General features: G+C 38.2%; 2 protein-coding genes across 9 annotated transcripts in view; one reads left to right on the plus strand and one right to left on the minus strand.

The window, feature by feature from the left end:
* The window catches only part of VPS54 (VPS54 subunit of GARP complex), a 131,591-nt gene extending 110,631 nt beyond the window's left edge, over positions 1–20,960 (plus strand). For 6 of the 7 annotated variants that reach the window (XM_059659660.1, XM_059659658.1, XM_059659662.1 and 3 more), the window contains 8 exons: positions 184–247; positions 3,217–3,322; positions 4,220–4,307; positions 4,842–4,963; positions 5,078–5,158; positions 12,140–12,247; positions 16,868–16,962; positions 18,640–20,960. In XM_059659660.1, the coding sequence (XP_059515643.1) occupies positions 184–247; positions 3,217–3,322; positions 4,220–4,307; positions 4,842–4,963; positions 5,078–5,158; positions 12,140–12,247; positions 16,868–16,962; positions 18,640–18,745 (770 nt within the window). In that variant the 3' untranslated portion in view covers positions 18,746–20,960. Of the gene's footprint in view, positions 1–183; positions 248–3,216; positions 3,323–3,579; positions 3,682–4,219; positions 4,308–4,841; positions 4,964–5,077; positions 5,159–12,139; positions 12,248–16,867; positions 16,963–18,639 lie in introns of those variants that run through there. The other variant, XR_009447945.1, reaches the window with a different exon arrangement.
* UGP2 (UDP-glucose pyrophosphorylase 2) overlaps positions 20,814–22,357 on the minus strand; it is a 51,381-nt gene continuing 49,837 nt past the window's right edge. For both annotated transcript variants that reach the window (XM_059659665.1, XM_059659664.1), the window contains exon 10: positions 20,814–21,269. In XM_059659665.1, the coding sequence (XP_059515648.1) occupies positions 21,162–21,269 (108 nt within the window). In that variant the 3' untranslated portion in view covers positions 20,814–21,161. The remainder of the gene's footprint in view (positions 21,270–22,357) is intronic.

Genomic DNA, 22,357 nt, shown 5'->3' on the forward strand with positions numbered 1-22,357 from the left:
TATATTATTGACTCTGTGCCAAATTGTTTCCTGAGGAGTAGATATTTATTTTCCGATATGAGACAGTTTCAGGCCCTATAGAACAACTATCTTATTCCATTTTTTTCCTAGTTTAAATTTTTCTATAATATTTTGTTTTATCTTGTACTTATGTCTTTTTTGTTTATTTGCTTTACTCCCTAGCTAAAGAAGAAAGGAAACCAGCTGAAGTTCTCATTGTTGAGGGACAACAGTATGCTGTTGTTGGGTGAGTGACACATTTTTCCTTATTAACTAAGTAAATTATTTAAAACATAGGTCTTTTAGTTCCCACTTGATGTAAGTTGGAAATTTTGGGTTAACAATTTAAAACCCTCCAAAGAGCCCTGGCCAGGTAGCTCAGTTGGTTAGAGCACCCTCCCAGTACACCAAGGTTTCGGGTTCGATCCAGAGTCATAGTATATACAAGAAGCAACCAATGAATGCATAAATAAGTGAAACAACAAATCATTGTTTCTCTCTCTCTCCCTCCCTCCCTCTCTTCCTCCTCTCTCTTTCCCTAAAATCAATAAAAGGAAAAACTTCCAAATAATTTAAAGTTCTCTTTTCAACTTCTGATATATCCTGCTAATGATAAATCCTTTCTCATCTTTGAAGAGTCTTTTGTGACTGTCAATGTAAGAAATGTCCAGTCCTGTAGAGAATTTTTATAAGAGTTTATTTGAGCCAAACTGAAGACGTATGCCAGGAAGCAAGATCTCAAGTGCTCTAGGGCAGTGGTCAGCAAACTCATTAGTCAACAGAGCCAAATATCAACAGTACAACGATTGACATTTCTTTTGAGAGTCAAATTTTTTAAACTTAAACTATATAGTTAGGTACATTGTTATTAACTTAATTAGGGTACTCCTAAGCTGGCCTTTGCTAAAAATGTCCTCATTTTACAATAATAATAAAGCCACCAACACAAAATAATTACACTTCTTAAATTGATGACAAAAATACCTGTAGGATTTGCAGCTGGTTGGAAAAATACAGGTAACTTGATACTTCGAGTAGGTACTTTTGTCACCCGTGCACCATTTCCTGACGCAACTAGCACTAACCACTGCACATGAGACTGCTGACTGACTGGCTCACCCAACTCATGCGTGAATTGTGCGCCTCCCCGGCGCTGCGTATCCCGTCACCCGACCGACCGACACCCCCCCACTTCTAACGCACTTCTTCAAAATAGACTTGCCCAGGCCGAAAACCGACTTCTGCGCATGGGCCACGAATTTTCAGTTGCACTGTAAGTGCGCGCCAGCACGTGGTATTTTGTGGAAGAGCCACACTCAAGGGGTCAAAGAGCCGCATGTGGCTTGCGAGCTGAGGTTTGCTGACCACTGATCTAGGTTAATACACCTTTTTTTTTTTTTTAATTTATTTTATTGATTTTTTACAGAGATGAAGGGAGAGGGATAGAGAGTTAGAAACATCGATGAGAGAGAGAAACATCGATCAGCTGCCTCCTGCACACTCCCTACTGGGGATGTGCCTGCAACCAAGGTACATGCCCTTGGCCGGAATCAAGCCTGGGACCCTTCAGTCCACAGGGCGACGCTCTATCCACTGAGCCAAACCGGTTAGGGCATAGGTTAATACACCTTTGAAGTAAGTCTAATGTAACCACACTAAAGAGAGCACATAATCTTAATTGTCCTATAATTCCATCCCCACCTTACTTTCTCCCACCTCCATGCAATCTTTCTTCCCCTCCCTCCTTAATTTCCAATACATAAAAGAAGATGCAACACTGTCATTCCCTAAGCCAGTGATGGTGAACCTTTTGAGCTCGGCGTGTCAGCATTTTGAAAAACCCTAACTTAACTCTGATGCCGTGTCACATATAGAAATTTTTTGATATTTGCAACTATAGTAAAACAAAGACTTATATTTTTGATATTTATTTTATATATTTAAATGCCATTTAACAAGGAAAAATCAACCAAAAAAATGAGTTCGCGTGTCACCTCTGACACATGTGTTATAGGTTCATCAGCATTGCCCTAGGCAGTGGTCAGCAAACTGCGGCTCTTTGGCCCCTTGAGTGTGGCTCTTCCTAAGCCTTAGGAGTACCCTAATTAAGTTAATAACAGTGTACCTACCTATATAGTTTAAGTTTAAAAAATTTGGCTCTCAAAAGAAATTTCAGTCGTTGTACTGTTGATATTTGGCTCTGTTGACTAATGAGTTTGCTGACCACTGACTAGATGCACAGAAACAATGGATGGGGCTTGCTCAAGGCAAAGATAAATCTTTATTAAAAAGTTATAGGCCTGGAGCGAGACCACCCACCATAACCTGTCTAGTTGGGAATTTATTATTAGGTCACCTCAGATTACTTTCCAAAGCAGCGGTCACCAACCAGTGGTCCGCGGACCACTGTTGGTCCATGAGGTCCGAAAGGTTGGCGACCACTGTTCCAAAGAACCTCCTTTTGTTTTTGTTTTGTTTTTAATATATTTTTATTGATTTCAGAGAAGAAGGGAGAGGGATACAGAGAGATAAAAACATCAGTGATTAGAGAGAATCATTGATTGGCTGCCTCCTGCACACCACCTCCTGGGGATTAAGCCTGCAACCTGGGCATGTGCCCTTGATTGGAATCGAACCCAGTACCCTTCAGTCTGCAGGCCGATGCTTTATGCACTGAATCAAACCAGCTAGGCCCCTTTTGTTTTTTATCCACATGACTTACCAATAAACATCTTAAGATTTAAGTTGCTCTTAGAAGCCACAGTTTCTCTTTGATCTCATTAAGAAAATCTGGACTAGGTTCCCGTCATTAATTCAACAGTTATGATTGAGGATCTACTACATAATCAGAAACACTGGGTAGCCTTTTTGTCAGTGTTTCTGAATTGCCCAAAAAATGGGATATTTGCTTTATAGAAGAGAATTAGGATGCCATACAGAGAGTCTTGTGCCCACAGCACAAAATTTAAGGAGGTATTCATTCTCAGTGTCATGCAAGTACTAACCCTGCAATTGCATGATCCTGAAATTGAGTGCCTCCTTAATTTTGCACCCTAGGAATCTCTCTCTCCCCCCAGCCTAATGAGTACTTAATATGCTGAGCTTGTAGGTAAAACACGTAATTTAGCAGTTACCAGGATCATTGTTGATTTTTGTGTGCTGAATCAGTTTTATTTATTTTTATTTTGACTGCCTATTGAATCATCTTTCTTATAGAACTGTACTGTTGTTGATAAGAATTATCCTTGAATATTGCCAGTGTGTGGATAATATCCCATCTGTTACTACTGACATGCTTACTCGTCTGTCAGATTTATTGAAGGTGGGTATGATTTTACTCTGTTATGGAAACATAGTTGGTAGAAGTAATTCTTTAGGGTGTGACCTATCTTCCAACTGTAAGACATTTCAAGTTTAAGTTATCTTTAACACATTAATTTTGTGACATTTAATTGTGATTAAATCACATGTAACTGGAAGAAGGCCACCTGCTTCTTTCTCACTCTACACTTAGTGATTCCTCATTACACCCATAGAGTTGTTAATGACATTGGAGACAGGAGATGATTTGTTCGTTAGGTGCTGAACATGACTGAGGCCACTTAGGTCAAAAAAACCTGGACTGGTTTCAAATGTGCATGGAAGGAATTCACTGAACTTTACAAAATTCATCTCACTAAGGTTAGCGATTTTTCTTAAATCATTCTTTCAGAACCATTGATGTAAAATAAAAATGTAGTGATAATTTTATTCAGCTGTTTCATATTAACAGATATTTTTAACTGCTAACATGAAGAAAAGGTTTCATTTTTTTCAAATGTCTAATCTGTCAATTAATTTGGTCCCAAAATAGAGTTGTCATATAGTCCAGAAAGATTTTGTTATCCTTTTGAAAATAGGACTATCCAGTCAGAATGACTGAGGAAAATGACTGAACTAGTTCTGTGAATGCAAATTAAAGGATAATTTCTGAACAATTGATTTTTAGAATTTCTTAACTTTTTTCTACCAGACAGTAAATATTATCATTTAGGAACACCCTTACCCCCTTTTTTTTGTCATTACATAAATAGATCCTACTTGCTCCTACTAGAAAATTAATTTGGTCAATGAATGAGAGGAAAAGGAATGCATATTTTTGAACTGTTAGCACATTGCCAACATATGAAGAATAATTTTTAATAAATTGTTGGATTTTTCTCTCTCCTTCCTTTGTTAGTACTTCAATTCAAGAAGTTGTCAGTTAGTTCTTGGAGCTGGTGCACTGCAAGTTGTTGGACTAAAAACAATAACTACAAAAAATTTGGGTATGTATTCTTGAATTTAATTCACAACTGAGGTGTTATAATTACGCTACTATACTCATCGTGTTTTTAGTAGATGTTCCTGTGGCTCTGACCAAAGGCTTTAAAAGTAGCAAGTGCTACTTCCCTTTTTTATGTATTACCATAATTGGAAAATTAATTTCTGGGAAAACGTTATGAGGAATTTCCACTTTAGGAAGTATGTTATTTGGAAGTTGCACCACTGTAGAAAGTGTTAAGATGCTTTATGTATAAAGTACTTTGGGGTGAAAGATATATGAGTATCAGGAGAAAATCATTTGTGCCAGCAGCTTCCTCAGGCCAGTAATACAACTTGAATCCATTTGGAAAATCAGCATGTTCATTACACTATTCAGTACCAAATATGTTGCTTTCTGCTACAATATTCTTCACTTATGAAATAAATTGGGGTTTGTATAAAATTTATTGATTTTTTTACTTAACTTGATATGTACTTAAAGTTAACTAATATCCTTTTTTGTTTTTCCATGATATGTCTACCACTTGGATCTTTAGCCCTTTCTTCACGCTGTTTGCAGTTAATTGTGCACTACATTCCTGTGATCCGGGCTCATTTTGAAGCCCGGCTGCAGCCTAAGCAATATAGCATGCTTAGGCATTTTGATCATATCACTAAGGTACTTTTTCATGTATTTTCTATTGGAATTGCATAAATTTAATTCCTGAATTGTTAAATATCTTTTTAGATGTATCACAAGGGCTTTGAAATGCAATGTTATTTCTCATTACAGGATTACCACGACCACATAGCTGAAATATCAGCTAAGCTTGTAGCGATAATGGATAGCTTATTTGACAAGCTGTTATCTAAGGTAATGATTTATATAAATTATTTGGCTTTGCTTAAAGGCATTGTGACCTTTTCATAGTTGTCTAGACAAATCAAATTCTTCAGGGTTTAGAAAAAAACTCAATAAAATCTTCAGATTGCCCAAATAGTTGATATTCATCTTCTAAGGAGTCCAAGGGGAAGGAGGGATGATTTCAAAGATGAACATCCATATCTTTTCTTTTGGTAAAGTGTTCAAATTGTTTGCTTATTTTAAAAGATTGGGGCAGGCCCCCTCTGGAGCACGCTCATACCTTTCTTTCTCAGACATGCTTTTCTTCTAAAGTTCTAAGGGCCTTCACAAGACTTGCAACCAGGGGAGCAATGGGCAGCAGCAGCTCATCCTGAGCTGAACCTGTCTCCAAGATCCGGTCTCCTTTCCTCTGACTTGGCAGTGAGCCAATAGCAGCCACACCTTGACTCACTTCTGTCACTGTGACTTCTATTTTTCAGTGAGCCATGGCAGCCCCACTGAGGTTCTCTCATGTTGCTACTTTTATCCTAAGCCCTTTCTTGTTTCACTGTCCCCAGGTTTAATAAATGTACTTTATAAATAAATGAATAAACAAACAAATAAATAATAAATTAGGTTTTTAAATGTGTTGAGTTATATGCCCTGGATTCAAATCCTTTATTAAATATCTTTGCAAGTATTTTCTCCCAGTCCGTGGCTTAGCTTTTCATTTTCTTAACTACTTTACAAAGCAGTTTTTAATTTTGATGGACTTAAGTTTATCGTTTTTTTCTTTTATTGTTCATGTTTCTTGTATCCTAAGAAATTTTGTATAACCTAAGTAACTAAGATATTTTCCAGTGTTTTCTTCTAGAAGTTTTATTTTTTTAGGTTTTACATATGTCTGTCATCCATTTCTAGTTGATTTTTGTATAAATGGTTGGCCCTTGAATAATGTAGAGATTAGGGACACCCACCTGCTGCAGTTAGAAATTTGCATGTAACTTTAGACCCTGCAAAATCTTAACTACAGTTGGCTCTTTGCATCTGCAGATTCCCAACCCTGTATCAAAAAGGCTGACCCTTGAACAAACCAGGATTTTAAAAATATGTGAATAAGTACACCTTCTCAGTTAACGCCTGTGTTATTTAAGGCAGTGGTCGCCAACCTTTCGGACCTCACAAAGCACCGGTGGTCCGCAACCGCTGGTTTAAGGGACAACTGTCGTGCAAAGTATAAGTCAAAGTTTTGTTTTTGTTTTTTTTTCAAATCTAACTAACACCTTTTCTTGAAAAGATTATCTTTTTTATTGGAACCTTTGTTAAAAATCAGTAGACTGTCTTTTTGTTAATTTACAACATTTTGGACTCTCTTCTGTTCCATTGATCTATATGTCTGTCTGAACATTGATCTATATGTCTGTACTGTAACATTATTCTAAGTCTTAAAATCAGGTCATGTGAGTCCTTAGAGGTGAAGCCTTTGCTCCCATCCTTCCTCGAAGAGTAGCCAGCCTCTGCGTTGATTGGTGTAGGATCCTGGGCTTAAGGTGTTTTCCTTCCTTCCCTCTTGAACAGGCATGTTTTGTTTCTAATCCTCACACAGAGACTCCAGGGATGAAAGAGTTTGGTGTCTTTTATCAGAGACTTGAGGTTTTTTTTGCTTTGTATAAGGAGAGGGTTCGGGGAAGTAGATGGCATTTGTTACTTTTCCCTAGTGGTACCTCTTCCTGCTTGCATGTATCTCTCTCTGGTCTCCTGTCCTGACTCAGTGTTGCTGATAAGCACCTACTGAAGACCCTTGTGCATGAGTGCAGACTCTCCTGTGGTAGGGTCCTCATGTACTCTATGCTAGTCCACATTTGGCCTTTGAGAATTTGTTAAAATGTTTCTTGTTTTCTTATCTGCTTCTATGTTGATCACTTCTTATTCCTATGAGACAGTTGCTATGTCCCATCTCCTTAGAGGGCCTTGTCACTCTTTGGAATTAGTTCCTTGGTTTCCGTGACCTCTGTTCTCTGATGAGTTTAAGAAGTTATTTTATAAATTATTCCAGTTTTTTTCTTGTGGTTAGGGTAGTAGCAGCACACTCTTGCAGCTTTCTAAATTTTAAACAGAAGCACAACTCAAAAGTTTATAAACTAATGAATCACACAGTTGCATTTTAGAAGTGTTAATCATATAGTATGTACAGTGGCTTTGAAGTATGTACTCTATTTGAAATACTTTCAATTAATTTTTTTAAGAACTTTAAATTTTATTTTTCAATTACAGTTTACATTCAACATTATTTTGTACTAGAGGCCCGGTGCACAAAATTTGTGCACGAAATTCATGCACGGGAGTGCGGGGGGTGGGCCCCTCAGCCTGACCTGCACCCTCTCCAGTCCAGGAGCTCTTAGGGGATGTCCTACTGATGGCTTAGGCCCGCTCCCCATGGTTCTCTGCTCTCTGTGGGGCCTGCCTGCTGGTTGCCGCAGTGACGGGCAAGCAAGCAGGCCCTACTGTCCGCTTGCTCTCTGCAGGACCTGCTTGCCTGCTTGCTGCCAGCGGGGCTGAAAGGACTGGGGGACTCTAGCTGCAGGCAAGCGGCGTGACTGGACCCACCTGGGGGCAGGTCCGGCTGTGCTGCCTGCCTGCCGCCCCCCTACCCTGGGACTGCAGGACTCTGGTGGGGCTGAGGGGACTTGGCGCCGCCATCTTGTGGCCATGGGCACCACCATCTTTGCGACAGTGTGATGGTCAATTTGCATATTCCCGCTTTATTAGATTAGATTAGTTTCAGGTGTACAGTATAGTGATTAGACAATCATATACTTTACAAAGTTCTTCCCCCAATATTTCCAGTACCCACCTGGCATCATTCATAGTTATTACAATATTATTGACTATATTCCTTATGCTGTACTTATATCCCCGTGACTATTTTGTAACTACCAATTTACTTCTTAATCCCTTCACCTCTTTCACCCTGTCTCCCAGCCTCCCTCCCATCTGGCAACCATTACCCCGCTCTCTGTTTCACTTTAACTTAATTTTTTTTTCCATTGAAGACTCAGCAGTCCTGGTGTGCTGCTCAGGAAGCCATCTCTGCTACCATCAAAATGTCCTTCGCCCTTGTTCTTGTATCATGCAATGTCTGCTTTCTGGAACACCAACTAACTTTTAGACACTCAGCTCCCCAAAGGGACTTTTCTCTAATTCATCTTTGTATACTCCAACTAGCAGAGTACCTGCTAGTTGACCCCTTCATTCAAGCATACACATACACACACATATGCATACACATACAAGACACATAAATAGCCATGTACTTACATATAAACATGTCTGCATACACACACCCAAGGAAATATTTATTCAGAGTTTACTATGTTCCAGGTGGTTTTAGTAAATATTTGTTGAACTAATATCTGGACCCCTGAAAATGCTACTGCATTTTTTTCAGGTGAGAAGAATTGAAAGCCTCAACTGAGACAATTTTGTCCTTGAAAGGACATTCAGAAATACTGGGAACATTTTAGGTTGTCACATTTGGGAAGTAGGATATGGTATGGTAACTAGTGAGGAGAGGCCAAGGATGTTGCTGAATATCCTACAATACGCAGGCTGCCCTTACAACAAAGAATTACCTATACCCAAATGTCAGTAGTGTAGAGGTTGAAAACCTCTGATCTAGAGTGCTCATATGCAGAATAACTTGAAAGTGCATTTGATGAGACTTAATCTCTGATTTAATACAAGGAAACAAGGAAAAGTAGGAATAGAAACTAAGTTGGAGATTTCAAGTTTGTGTGACCAGGAGGATTGTAATACCAGCAGCAGTCATTGAAACAGGGAAGGAAATCAGGTTTGGGTAAGATCATGGTAAACTTGGTTACGGAATAGAACATCTAGGAAATGTATGACTTAACTCAATAAGGTGGTTCATGACTAGAGCTTTGTTAGAAGTCATGAGATTGATGAGAGAGAAAAGGGAGGGAAATAAGTAAGGGAAATAAGTAAAGAAACTGCACTTAAGAGGCAGGAGACAAAAAGAGGAAGGCAAGGAGAAGGGCAACCAGGAAAGCATTGTGCTACATGAGGATAGTATTTCAAGTGTACAAGTGTGTGAAATACTGCAGAGCAATGAGGAAGGGGAACTAGAAGAGTTACTAAATTTAGAAGTTAGGACATCTTTAGTGATTTTTCCAGAGAAATTTCAGAAGATTATTAATAGTGGGGAAGTGTGGTTTGGGTGTTGGCAATAACCATATTTTTTTAAGGGTTGAGAATAAAGTGGTACAGTATCAAGTTGAGGTGACTGAAGAAATGAGATTGGGGAAGGTAAGATGGAAAGAATAGTATCTTTAGGAAAAGCAGGAGTGAAGGAAGGTCTTAGAGGGTTTTCTCCTTTCCCAGGGCTGACGTAACAAATTACCACAGAAAGAGTAGCTTAAAACAACATAAATGCATTCTCTCATAGTTCTGGAGGCTAGAAACTCCAAATCAAAGCATTACCAGGTCATGCTTCCTCTGAAGGCTTTAGTGAAGAATCCTTCCCTACCTCTTCTAGCTTGAGCTTGCTCTCAGTTGTTGGCATTCCTGGGCTCATGGATGCATCACTCCAATCTCTGCTTCTGTCCTCACATGGGTGTCTTCCCTCTGTGTGTCTCTGTGTCTAAATTTCCCTCTCATTTCTTTTATAAAGACACATCAGTGGATTTAGGGCCCACTCTAATCCAGTATGACCTCATGAGGTTCCAAGTAAATGTGAATTTTGGAGAAATACAATTCAGTCCAATATAGATGGGTAGTTAAGATAAGGGGATGTTACCATATGAGATGCCACTTCATAACTACTAGGGTGGCTGAAATAAAAAAGACAGACAATAACAAGTGTTGGTGAGGATATGGAGAAATTGGAACCCTCATACACTGCTAGGTGGGATTGTAAAGTGGTGAGCCACTTTGGAAACATTCTGGCATCTCCTCAAAAAGTTAAACATATAGTTACCATATGACCCAGTAGTTCTACTTCTAGGTATATGCCCAAGAGAATTGAAAAAAATTTACCCACACAAAATAAAATCTGACCATGTATGTTCATAGCATTATTATTCATAATAGCGAAAAGTGGAAATAACCCTAAATGTCAATCAGTTGATGATTGGGTAAACTGTGGCAGTTGTACAATAAAATATCATGCAGTCATAAAAAGTATGAAGTACTGACACTTTCTGCAACATGGAGGAACCTTGAAAGCTCTATGCTAAGTGAAAAAAGCCAGTCATAAAAAGCCACATATTGTTTGATTCCATTTATTGAGATTAGTGGTTGCCAGGGGCTAAGGAGAGGGAGGAATAGGGAGTGACTGCTAATGAATATGGGGTTTCTTGGAGTGATGAAAATGTTTGGAAATTAGTGGTGATGATTATGAAACTGAGTTTACTAAAAACCAATTGGTTGTATACTTTAAAAAGGTAAATTTTGTGGTATGTGAATTATGTCTTAGAGCTGTTATTAATAAGAAAAGCAAGGGGATGTTTGATGTATTTCTAGGCTGAGGAGAGACAAACCCTTGGATGGTCACAACATTGCTCATCTTGGCCCAGTCACATGGTGACTTCTACCTGCTACAGCAGTATATTGGAGCTCATGATTTTAATAAACTATATAAGTTTAGTATATCTAAAATAGATTTAGCACAAATATGTCTCATAAGTAAAAATAGTATATAATTTAAGCTGTGAATTCTAAAAGGTGAACCAGAAGATGATTATATAAATCATACCAGGTATTGTTCTAGATGTAAGAATAAGAAAATGAATTTACCTAAGTTTAAATTTTTTAGTATAGACCATTGTGGAACATGTCTTTCCTTAACCTTAGGGTAAATATCCTACATAATAAAAGCCTAATATGCTAAGTGTCTGTTCATCCGTTCAACCAATCAAAGCGTAATATGCTAATAATATGCTAAGGCTGCTCAACTGCTCACTATGATGTGCACTGACGACCAGGGGGCAGACTCTCCAACCGGTAGGTTAGCTTGCTGCTGGGGTCCAGCCAATCAAGACTGAGCGAGACGGACACGCCCTGGAGCCCTCCTGTGGTCTCTCCCCGGCTGGCCAACCTCCTGCATCCCTCCCTGGCCCTGATTGTGCACCAGTGGGGTCCCTCGTCCTGGACTGCACCCTCTCGCAATCCAGGACCTCTTGGGGGATGTTGGAGAGCTGGTTTCAGCCAGATCCTGCAGGCCAGGCCAAGGGACCCCACTAGTGCACAAATTCATGCCCTGGGCCTCTAGTGATTATTATATTGGCCTACCTACAAAAGAAATGGAACATTTTTTTTTCAAAAATATATTTTATTGATTTTTTACAGAGAGGAAGGGAGAGGGATAGAGAGTTAGAAACATCAATGAGAGAGAAACATCGATCAGCTGCCTCCTGCATGCCCCCTACTGGGGATGTGCCTGCAACCAAGGTACATGCCCTTGACCAGAATCGAACCTGGGACCCTGGAGTCCGCAGGCTGACGCTCTATCCACTGAGCCAAACCGGTTAGGGCACATTCTTAAAATCATGTTTTAAAAATCTGTTCATTTGGGCCCACTTTAATGCTTCATCATTATATATTGAGACAGATTAGTAGCTAACATTTGAGTATTATTTTGTATCAAGCACTGTTTTGTCTTCTTATGGACCATCTTCTAAAATCCTCATAGCAAGTCCTTTGAGATGCAGAGAAATGAGGGAACTTGCCCAATGTCACATAACTAACAGCTAGAAGAACGGGGATTTGAACCCAAGCAGGCCATCTTAAGGAAAGCAGCCTGTGTTCTTAGCCACAAGGTTATGTGTCTTTCTCAAAGTAGATTAGGATATTTAATGAAAAGTTCTTGAGATTTGCAGGGGTAGATCAGATCACAGTTGAAGTGTGAGCTTAAGCACTATATTAGATGTGTAGGGGCAGAAAACCTTTGTCTGTGGGGACATTAACATAATTTTCTTTATTTTTCCCTGCCAGTATGAGGTGAAAGCTCCTGTTCCTTCTCCCTGTTTCAGGAATATTTGTAAGCAAATGACAAAAATGCATGAAGCTATAATTGACCTCCTTCCAGAAGAGCAAACACAAGTGAGTAGTAATTCCTAAAACTACTTTTTATATATAATATATAATATGCATGTAGAATTAGAATGTTTTACATACTTTTGGCACAGTTAAGCTTAGTTCATATTCTAATATGATTATATTTTAGGTTGTTATATTGACTTATGGAATATAGATAAAAATTTCTGATTTCACAGTGCCCCTTACTCTAAGTCAAAGCAATAATAGCTTTGCTATATGGTTAGCAATTGTAAAAAGCACATTTTCCATTTGTCCATTGGGTATTAGAGATCCCAGATTGTGTTTACACCATTTATTATGTTATTAGCTTAAAAATCAGAATTGTCATTTATCACTGAATATGAAGTATATTATTAACCCAAATTGGATAGGGGAGGAATTAGTGATAGTTAATAATTAGATGGCACATAAAGTAAATTAATATGTCTTATTAATGTTTATATCAGCATAAGTGATCTATAATAGGCACAAACCAGGAAAAAGCAAAATATGTAGTCTTTAGCACCTTCCACCTATGAAGTATCCACCTACTGTCCCTACTGTCTTCGTCTACAGAAATATCACAGAGTTCTCTTCACTTTTTTTTTTGATTAGTTAAATCTTTATTGTTCAGATTATTACATTTGTTCCTCTTTTTTCCCCCCATAACTCGCCTCCACCCAGTTCCCACCCCACCCTCCTCCCTCACTACCCACCCACTGTACTCATCCATAGGTGCACGATTTTTGTCCAGTCTCTTCCCGCATCCCCCTCACCCCTTTCCCCCCCTCAAGAATAGTCAGTCCACTCCCTTTCTATGTCCCTGATTCTTTTATAATCACCAGTTCATTCTGTTCATCAGATTATTCACTTGATTTTCAGATTCACTTGTTGATAGATGTGTATTTGTTGTTCATAATTTGTATCTTTACCTTTTTCTTCTTCTTCCTCTTTTTAAAGGATACCTTTCAGCATTTCATATAATACTGGTTTGGTGGTGATGAACTCCTTTAGCTTTTTCTTATCTGTGAAGCTCTTTATCTGACCTTCACTTCTGAATGATAGCTTTGCTGGATAAAGTAATCTTGGTTGTAGGTTCTTGGCATTCATCACTTTGAATATTTCTTGCCACTCCCTTCTGGCCTGCATTGTTTTTGTTGAGAAATTAGCTGACAGTCGTATGGGTACTCCCTTGTAGGTAACTGAGTTTCTTTCTCTTGCTGCTTCTAAGATTCTCTCTTTGTCTTCTGCTCTTGGCATTTTAATAATGATGTGTCTTGGTGTGGTCCTCTTTGGATTCCTTTTGTTTGGGGTTCTCTGCGCTTCCTGGACTTGTAAGTCTATTTCTTTCACCAGATAGGGGAAGTTTTCTGTCATTATTTCTTCAAATAGGTTTTCAATATCTTGCTCTCTCTCTTCTTCTGGTATCCCTATAATTCGGATGTTGGTACGCTTGAAGTTGTCCCAGAGGCTCCTTACACTATCTTCATACTTTTGGATTATTTTTTCATTTTGCTTTTCCGGTTGGGTGTTTTTTGCTGCTTCATACTTCAAATCGTTGACTTGATTCTTGCGATCCTCTAGTCTGCTGTTGGAACTCTGTATAATATTTTTTATTTCACTCAGTGTATGCTTAATTTCTAGTTGGTCCTTTATCACAACCTCGAGGGTCTCATTAGATTTCTTGTAAGTCTCACTAAGTTTATCAGCAGTTTCTAGAAAATTCTTGAAAAACCTTAAAAGTGTGGTTTTGAACTCTATACCCAGTAGTTTGCTTTCCTCCATTTCTGTCATTTGTGCCTTTTTTCTTTGTCTCCGCATTTTTTATGCTTCCCTGTGTTGATAAAGTGGTTTTCTGTGCTAAGTGTCCACTAAGGGCCCAGTGGTTCAGCCTCCCCAATTACCTGAGGAGGACACTCTTGGTGCATCCCTGTGTGGTCTTTGTGCACAGTCTTATTGTAGTTAAGCCTTGATTGTTGTAGGTATCACTGGGAGGAATTGACCTCCAGACCAATTGGCTGTGAGAATCAGCTGTGTCTGCAGTGGGAGAACTTCTGTGCTGGAGACACCCCTCCGGGGCAAGACTTGCTTCAATGAGGCTTTGGTGCTCACTGAGTCTGCCCCCTGAGTGTGTCCTTTATGGTTCCATGGAGCTGCAATCTGGGTGGTCCCACTCTGACCTCTGGGTGGCTCCTGGATCTCTAGGGAGATGCTAATCTAGTCTCTGCCTTAGGCTATCCAGCAAAAGCCTCCCTGCAGGGCTTGGGCGGGGCGGGTCCCACGGGATCAACAGGGCGGGGCTAGCAGTTATGGCTGCTCTCAGAGGCTCCGCTTCTCAATGTCCTGGTAATCGCTGCAAGCCCCTCCGAGAGAAAGCTGCCCTCGAGTTCTGACTGTTGCCAGACAGTCCCGCTTCTTCCTTATGAGTCTGGGTCCTCAGAGACTCGCCTGTAACTGGAGCTCAGAGCCTGAGACTCTCTCCCGATTGAAACCGACAATCGCGCCCTCAGCCTCCAGCCCGCTCCGCATGCACCTCCACACCTTAGTATTTTACTTCCGCACTGCGCCTCCTCTGAGTCTCGGTATGCTTTTCTCTTTCCTTCTAGTTGTAGAATTTCCACTCAGCCAGCCTTCCTGTGGTTCTGGATGATGTCCGTTCCGTCTTTTAGTTGTATTTTTGAAGTGGTTGTTCGAGGCAGCTAACTCTGGTGTTTACCTATGCTGCCATCTTGGTTTCTCCTCCACTTTTTTTTTTTAAATAAGAGAAAGTTTATTTAGAAAGTCACAGAGGTAGAAAAAGTGAGGTGTAGAAGAAATGGGCTCAGGAAACAAGTTACAGAGGCAAAAGAAGGGCTCTTGGAGCTTAGAAGAAAGAGAGGCAAGAGAAATGCCTGGGGGACGGGGACAGGGAAAGGTGCTGGCTTGAGAGAGACAGAGAGAGCCAGTCTCTTCACTCTTCAGTGACATTCCTACTTCCCATTTACCTTGGTTCCCTCTCAGTACTTCAAAGGTTCCAGTATTATTTTTTTTTTCAGTCTTCTTTACCCACATTAGTTTAGCTTATTCACTTATACCAGACTAGAGGCCAGAAGCATGAAAATTCATGCAGTGGACGGGGGGGAGGGCAGGGGGGGGTGTCCCTCACCTCAGCCTGCCCCCTCTCACAGTCCAGGAGCCCTCAGGGGCGGGAGGCGACCCGGTGATCAGGGGAAGGCGATGCTCCATCACACTTCTGCTGATGCCACTGCCAGCAGTGCAAGCCTTGGCCGGCTCTGGTTACCTGAGCCTTGGGCGGCCCTGGGCGGCTGGGGGGCTGAGGGTACTGGGGGACTCCGGAGGCAGGTGCCCCGGCGGGGCTGAGGGGATTGGGTGCCACCATCTTGTGGCTGTGGGCGCCACCATCTTTGAGGGTGTGGCAGCAATTAGCATATTCCCTTCTTATTGGCTGTGGGTACCACCATATTTGAGGGTGTGACATTCAGTTAGCATATTCCCTCTTATTGGCTGTGGGTGCCGCCGAATGTGATGGCATGAGGGTCAATTAGCATATTCCCTCTTTATTAGATAGGATAGTTGTAGAATGATAGTGTTATAACCCTAGTTTCTGTATGACGTATAAACATAACTTTCACTGGGATTTCTGCTATTCAGACAAGTTTGTTATTTCAATTTGTCTAATTTGTTCAATTCATGGAGATGTTATTTGGGAGCAAAGGTAGCTTTCTTAGTTACTCTTGCTCCTGCTAGTCTCCTTTCCCATGCCACTTCAGGCTTCCATCTTACATACTAGCACATTCATGCTTCCCTAACTTTTCATTAATCATACTGACCTCATGATTTGGGGCTGAGGATTGAGGAGGATCCATAAGATATGGAACAACCACTATGGTCTCTTTTTCTTTCTCATTTCTCTTTAGCCAAGCCACCCTTTCCACTCCACATATAAGATACCCTACCTCTGACTTTCTGACTAACTTGATTTGCCATCTGAGTTCTAATTTTAGAGCAAGGCTTAACCAGGTCAGGGAGCTGGGCATACAGGTATCTCATGTGTTTTTATCTACATCATAATTTAAAGGGAACTCTTGTCAAAGCTGGGCAAAAATGACAAAACATTTTCCATAGATTAATTGTATATAATTTCAGGTCAGATATTTCCCAAAGAATTATTGGGCCATTGCATTAAAAAGTGTGCCTGCAGGAGCAATAAAATACTTTCAGGTAATTTTACCAGGTTGGAAGGATAAAGGTGTCTTTGCCTCTACCGTTAAGGCTTTTTTGTTTTCTCTGTCTCATTCATAGTTAATATTTTACAGAATTCTCTATTTCTTTTTATTCTTTTTACCTGTTGTAATATATGCCATTTACATATCTCAGAGGACTTCTTCTAAGGGGCAGAAAGGCATTAATATGTCATATCACGAAAAGAAATAGTACTAAAAAGGGGAAAAAGAGCTTTTATCCAGCTAAAGGAAAAAACTTACACTGAACTAGCAATAAAATATTTTCAAGGGAGCATTTTAAAGATATATGCCAAAACAAAGCTTATTTAAAATTTTTTTCTGATTTGATATTGATAACTCCTGATACTTTTGTCTTCTATTTCAGTAGAGCTTTAAGAAACTTGTTTTATTTATTTTCCAGATGCTATTTTTAAGAATTAATGCAAGTTACAAACTCCACTTGAAAAAGCAGTTGTCTCATTTAAATGTGATAAATGATGGAGGACCTCAAAATGGGTATGTTTTCAAAATATTGGAGATAATATATATCTATATCTATCTACATTAAAGTGTTTTTATAAATGGTCAATTACTTACCTGACCTTATATGTCTGTTTTGAAGCAGTGTGGGTTAGTAGCAACTCCTAAGATTACCCAATAGTCTTCCCCTATCCAGACAGGACTCAAAGCCTTACTTTGTAGCTGTGTCACCATTATTTTATAAATAATTAACCCTTGTGCCTTATTTATAAAATGAAGATAAAGTCTTCCTAATTCCTTCATAGAGTTACTAAAAGTGTGAATATGTACATACTTTTCTTTAGGGTACATATTTACAAGTGGATTAGAGCAAATGTACATTTCCACTCTACTAGGTATTGTCAGAAGTTCTGCCAAATGGCTGTACCAAGCTTACACTGCCACCATTTCTCTCTCTATATCCTGCCAACATTTGCTGTTAGGATTTTTTGTTGCCAATATGATGGAAGACAATGGTATTTTATTTTGATATGCATTTTCTAATGCTTGTTATATTTTCATATATTTATTAGTCATTCAGAGTCCTCATCTTGTGATTTTTCCTGTTCACATTCTTTGCCCATTTTTCTTGATTTTAGATTTTTCCTATACCCTCAACTTAATCCTTCGTTGGTTATATATGTTGCAAATGTCTGGTTTTATGTTTATCAGTTTTTCAGTTTATATGTAAACATTTTCAATACACTTTCTCATATAGACTAAAAATAGTGTTTATTAAACATAACGATATTTTAAAATGTAGATTTGTATTATTTAATTTTAATGTAGGGTTATTGCCTTAGAAAAGCTGTTCTTTTTTTTTAACTATTGCTGTCAGTTTCAATGTACTTAACCATATTATCACAAGAAGTATAATGTGAATTTTTAAATAGATTTTAAAGCACCCTAAATTTATTTCAAACAAAAAATATGGTCCTTAGTAAATTCTGCCGTATGATAAAAGGTAAAACTTAAGTGCATAAGTCCAAAGGTGTTTATAAATTAGACTGTAGTGCAAATATTAAGGGTACTTGAATACCTTTGCCCCAAGGTAGTAGTTTAGCAGTCCCGAACTTACGTGTTCATTAAAATATTAAAGCCAGATTCCCTCCTTTTACAAACCACTAAATCAAAGTTTCCTATTTGTTTTTCCATGGGCCACATCTTTCAAAATATAATCAGACCTGCCCTATTTTTTATGTATGGAGCTTTGATATTTGGGTTTAAATGTTCTTGCCAGGAATATTTTTTTTTTCCCAGAGATAGGCATTGTGACAGATCAGTGTAATTCTCTTCTCATCAAGTGTTGTATTGATTATCAGTACTGTGATTTTATTAGTCATAAACATGTATACTTTAGTGGCAACTGATCAAAAACAGTTTAACCTGTTATTTATTTTATTTTATTATAAAACAAATCTATTGGGCAGAATTAATTATGAAACGGAGTCCAACCTGCATTGATTTATTCTTTTTATAGACATTTATTGTTGAAATAGAACATATGATAGCAGGAATCCTGCTAAGATATACTGATTGACATTTGGTCCCTAGGAAATCTGAATTTTAAGTAACAGTCGAGCAGCTAGGCTAGGACTTTTGACTCTGTGAGCATTGCTACTTTATTTGAATAGAAAGTGTGAGATTAAAAATAATTTTCTCTCCAATGTTTAGGTTGGTCACAGCAGACGTAGCTTTTTACACTGGAAATCTTCAAGCCTTAAAAGGCCTTAAAGATTTGGACCTAAATATGGCTGAGATCTGGGAACAGAAGAGGTGATGACATACTGGAAAACTGGGTAGCCTAACCATAGGATGTATGTGTTTAAGAAAATGTGGATGCCTGTGATTCAAGAACTGAACCTGGAACCCAAGTGAACTGGGGTAGGAAAAGGGGAAAAGGAAAAGTATCAGTGATGGGAAGCTGGGATTCAGTGGGATCTACAAGGAATGCCAGTTTTATGCTTCCTTCAGTGAGGAATAACTGATCAGGTGTCTATATTTTTCATTCTCTCTGGAAACAGACTCAGGTTTCTTTGGACCAAATCCAAAAGAACACATAGCTGTAACACAGCTGTAGTTGACTAGAATGCTCTGTATACTTTATATTAAAAAATGCTTTGCATTTCTTCCAGTGCAATGAAATTCATATGGTGTCCCACCTTTATTTAATGATGGTACAATTTAAAATATTAAAATCTTAGTCAATCTCTGTAGAAAGTTTTCTCTATGAAAGTAAAACTGTTTGAAAATTATTTTTTTACAGATCTTTCTATAAAAAAATAAACATCTTTTGATTGCTTGGATTTAGGAAGTCTTTTTTCAGTGACCAAGGCCAAGGTTTAGGCTGTGTGTGCTGCATATTTAATCTTTCTACAACCACTGGGTGAAGCTTCCAGAACAGTCTAAATACTTGAAAGGATGATCACAAGTAATAAAGAATAAGGTATTAGTGTTCATTTATGAGCTAATTTAAATACTTTTCAGAAGTGATCTATGAAAGCCTGCAGTTTAATAGTTGTATTTTTATAAAAAATATGAAGTGGTTTTTTTGCCTTTTTTATTTCTAGCAGAGGTAAGAATACATTTTTATATATTCTGCCTACTTATGAGTTTTCATTTTAACATGTAACATATGCAGTGTGGCTCCCTTGGGTTCTTGTTTTTAAGTTACTTTCGATGTGTATATGAACAAAGACCAGGGAGAAATAGAAAATATAAGCTGCTGTGTTGGGGCCAGAAATACAAGGTGATGAGTAAGTTATTTAAAGACTTTTTTTTTAAATCCTCACCTGAGGATGTTCATTGATTTTAAAGAGAGAAAGGGAAAGAAAAAGAATGTGTGTGTGTGGAGGGGGGAGGGAGACATAAATTGGTTGCTTTTCATTCACGCCCCAAACGGGTACTGAACCTGCAATCTAGATATGTGCCCTGTCCGGGAATTGAACCCACAACCTTTTGGTGTATGGGATGATGCTCCAACCAACAGAGCCATACCGGCCAGGGTAAACCTTATAAGTTACCTTCAAAATAGAATCAGCAGCATGCTACAAATGAAAGTGCCTGTGTCTCACCTCACACCAGGAATCTTGCCTAACCCTATCAGAGTGCCTAACTTTGTAGTGATTATGTACAATGAAATAGCCTTATTTTGTGCTCTTTGATCTCCTAAAAGGAAAGCCTGTTTTCTTTCCTTTATCATTACAGAGGTATGTCATTGGTTCTTAACTGTCTGTCTAAAATAAAGCTGTAAACAATTACCAGACTTTAAAAGACTTTTTTAATAGTATACTGTAAACTTTAAACAAGCAGCCTACTGAAAAACAAGTATGGAAGAATTGGAAAATGTAATTGATTCTTAAAGAAAAGCAACAAATTACACTATTAGTAGACCTGATTTGAAAGGCTATTCAAGAACATTTTTCAATGATAAGCAAGCTTCAAGGAAAGGGAACTTTTGAAAAAGTTATACCCCCACCCATTATACTAGAGAACAAGGATGTGAAAGAAATGCCCTACCTCTACCCACCCCAGCTCTTTCAGCTGGGAAAAGAAACACCACTTTGTTTCAATAAATGGAGCGCCTGTGGAAAAGCATGGCAGGCACCCCAGTTTTAGAACTAAATGAAAGGTACTAATAAATACCTTCAAATGTAATTCCTATGGAAATAATGATGTGGTTAAGATTCTTAGAAATGCAAAAACTTGATTTTTTAGGTAACTGGCCAGTGAATATAAATATTCTAAGAATAAAGCTTCCAACTGATAAAGTAACTATTTAGCAAGAGTATACCATTTTTCTTCACCATTTCATAAAGTTAACATTGAAAAGTATAAGTGTACACATGTATTGCTTCACAGCTTTATTTTTGAAATCACAAGCAATTCAAAGTGACCATCATTGAGGCCTCTGTTAAAAGATTTCCCAGCAGAGCTGCCCCAGTTTTAAGATTAAACAATATTGCACTTTAAGATGAACTTCCAGGATCCTCTTCCAAGAAGAAAAGTATTGCTTCCATCTGTGCTTTTCTTAGACTAAAATAAAAGCATACTGCAGAAAACTCTACTTTAAAAATTAACACTGCAGGTACAGTAAACACAATAAAAGTACCTGCCTATTATAGAATGCTAGAGAACATTTTGTTGTAAGAAACTAGCCCATGATTAGTATAAAGTGTACACAGTATTTTTTCATTTCAGTGGTCCAAGATACGAAGGTTCCCAGATACAATCTTGTTCTCTAATACTGCTCCAGGTGGGATGTCAATTCGGTCACCATGATTGGCAATGATGATAACTGTTCCCTAAGTGACAGGGAAAACAAAAAGCAAGAGTGTACTTGCAACTGAAGCTAAAATGCAATTGATTTTTCTTACAATTATCAAGTTTATGTAGAACTCTACTGGTGATGGAGTAACTGTATAAACAACATTAAACTTGAAAAACAAGTAACATGTTAAGGAAAACTGTAATGTGTCCTCTGTATCAATCTTGGCAGTAGTTCCAGATTCCTCGAATCATCAGAGGTGGTACGAGGAGTGCGAAGTGAACCCAGTGCCACAACATGACTGGCCCTTTCAAAGAACTACTTGCAAAGCCACCAGCATTATTTGCCTTCACAAGGAAACTGAAGGGTGCTTAGTTTATATTTACATAACAGTTTACAGATAAATTTTTCATATCTTAAGTGAAACTGTTTAGATGAGACAATATCAACAATAAAGTTCTTTATATATGTGTGATGTGTGGTTGTATATATGTAGATATCTCATACATATATATTTGTTTTTTCAAAATCTTCATTTAAGTAACTGAAATCTAGGTATGGGATTAAAAAAATATGCTTGATTAGAAAAAGCTATTGTATCTTTGGTTCTGAGTTTTAATACTTATACCCATAGTCCTTCTTATGCTAGTCTGGAATGATGGTTATAAAAGTACCCAAGTACTAAGTAATGTGAATGACTATTGTTTATAATAGTTGATGACAATAGATTAGTTTAACAGGAATAGATTATACTCAGTATAAATGAAGTTCTCACTTTTCTACTTTCATTTAGATTCAAATAGTCATCTTTAGTGAACTAATGCTAATTTAATAATGATTCTCTTTTAAAGATTGTCCTATTTCAATAAAATAGTGCCAGCCCAATTATTTATTAGTGTTTGCTTTCCATTTGAATGCTGTATTCAACAAAATTCCTATATACAACTATTATGATTGTATTTTAATTATGCTGTATATCAATGGAAGACACTGTTAACACTAAATACTGTAGTAAGCTATTTCATTTTTAAAATGTATTTCTATCTTATAAATATCTGGTACAGACTAGGAACTATTCCTTAAAATAAAGGTAAATTTAGGACTAGTAAATGAAACCTGTTTGTA

The sequence above is a fragment of the Myotis daubentonii genome, chromosome 12 (genome assembly GCF_963259705.1).
Source record: "Myotis daubentonii chromosome 12, mMyoDau2.1, whole genome shotgun sequence".
NCBI lineage: Eukaryota > Metazoa > Chordata > Mammalia > Chiroptera > Vespertilionidae > Myotis > Myotis daubentonii.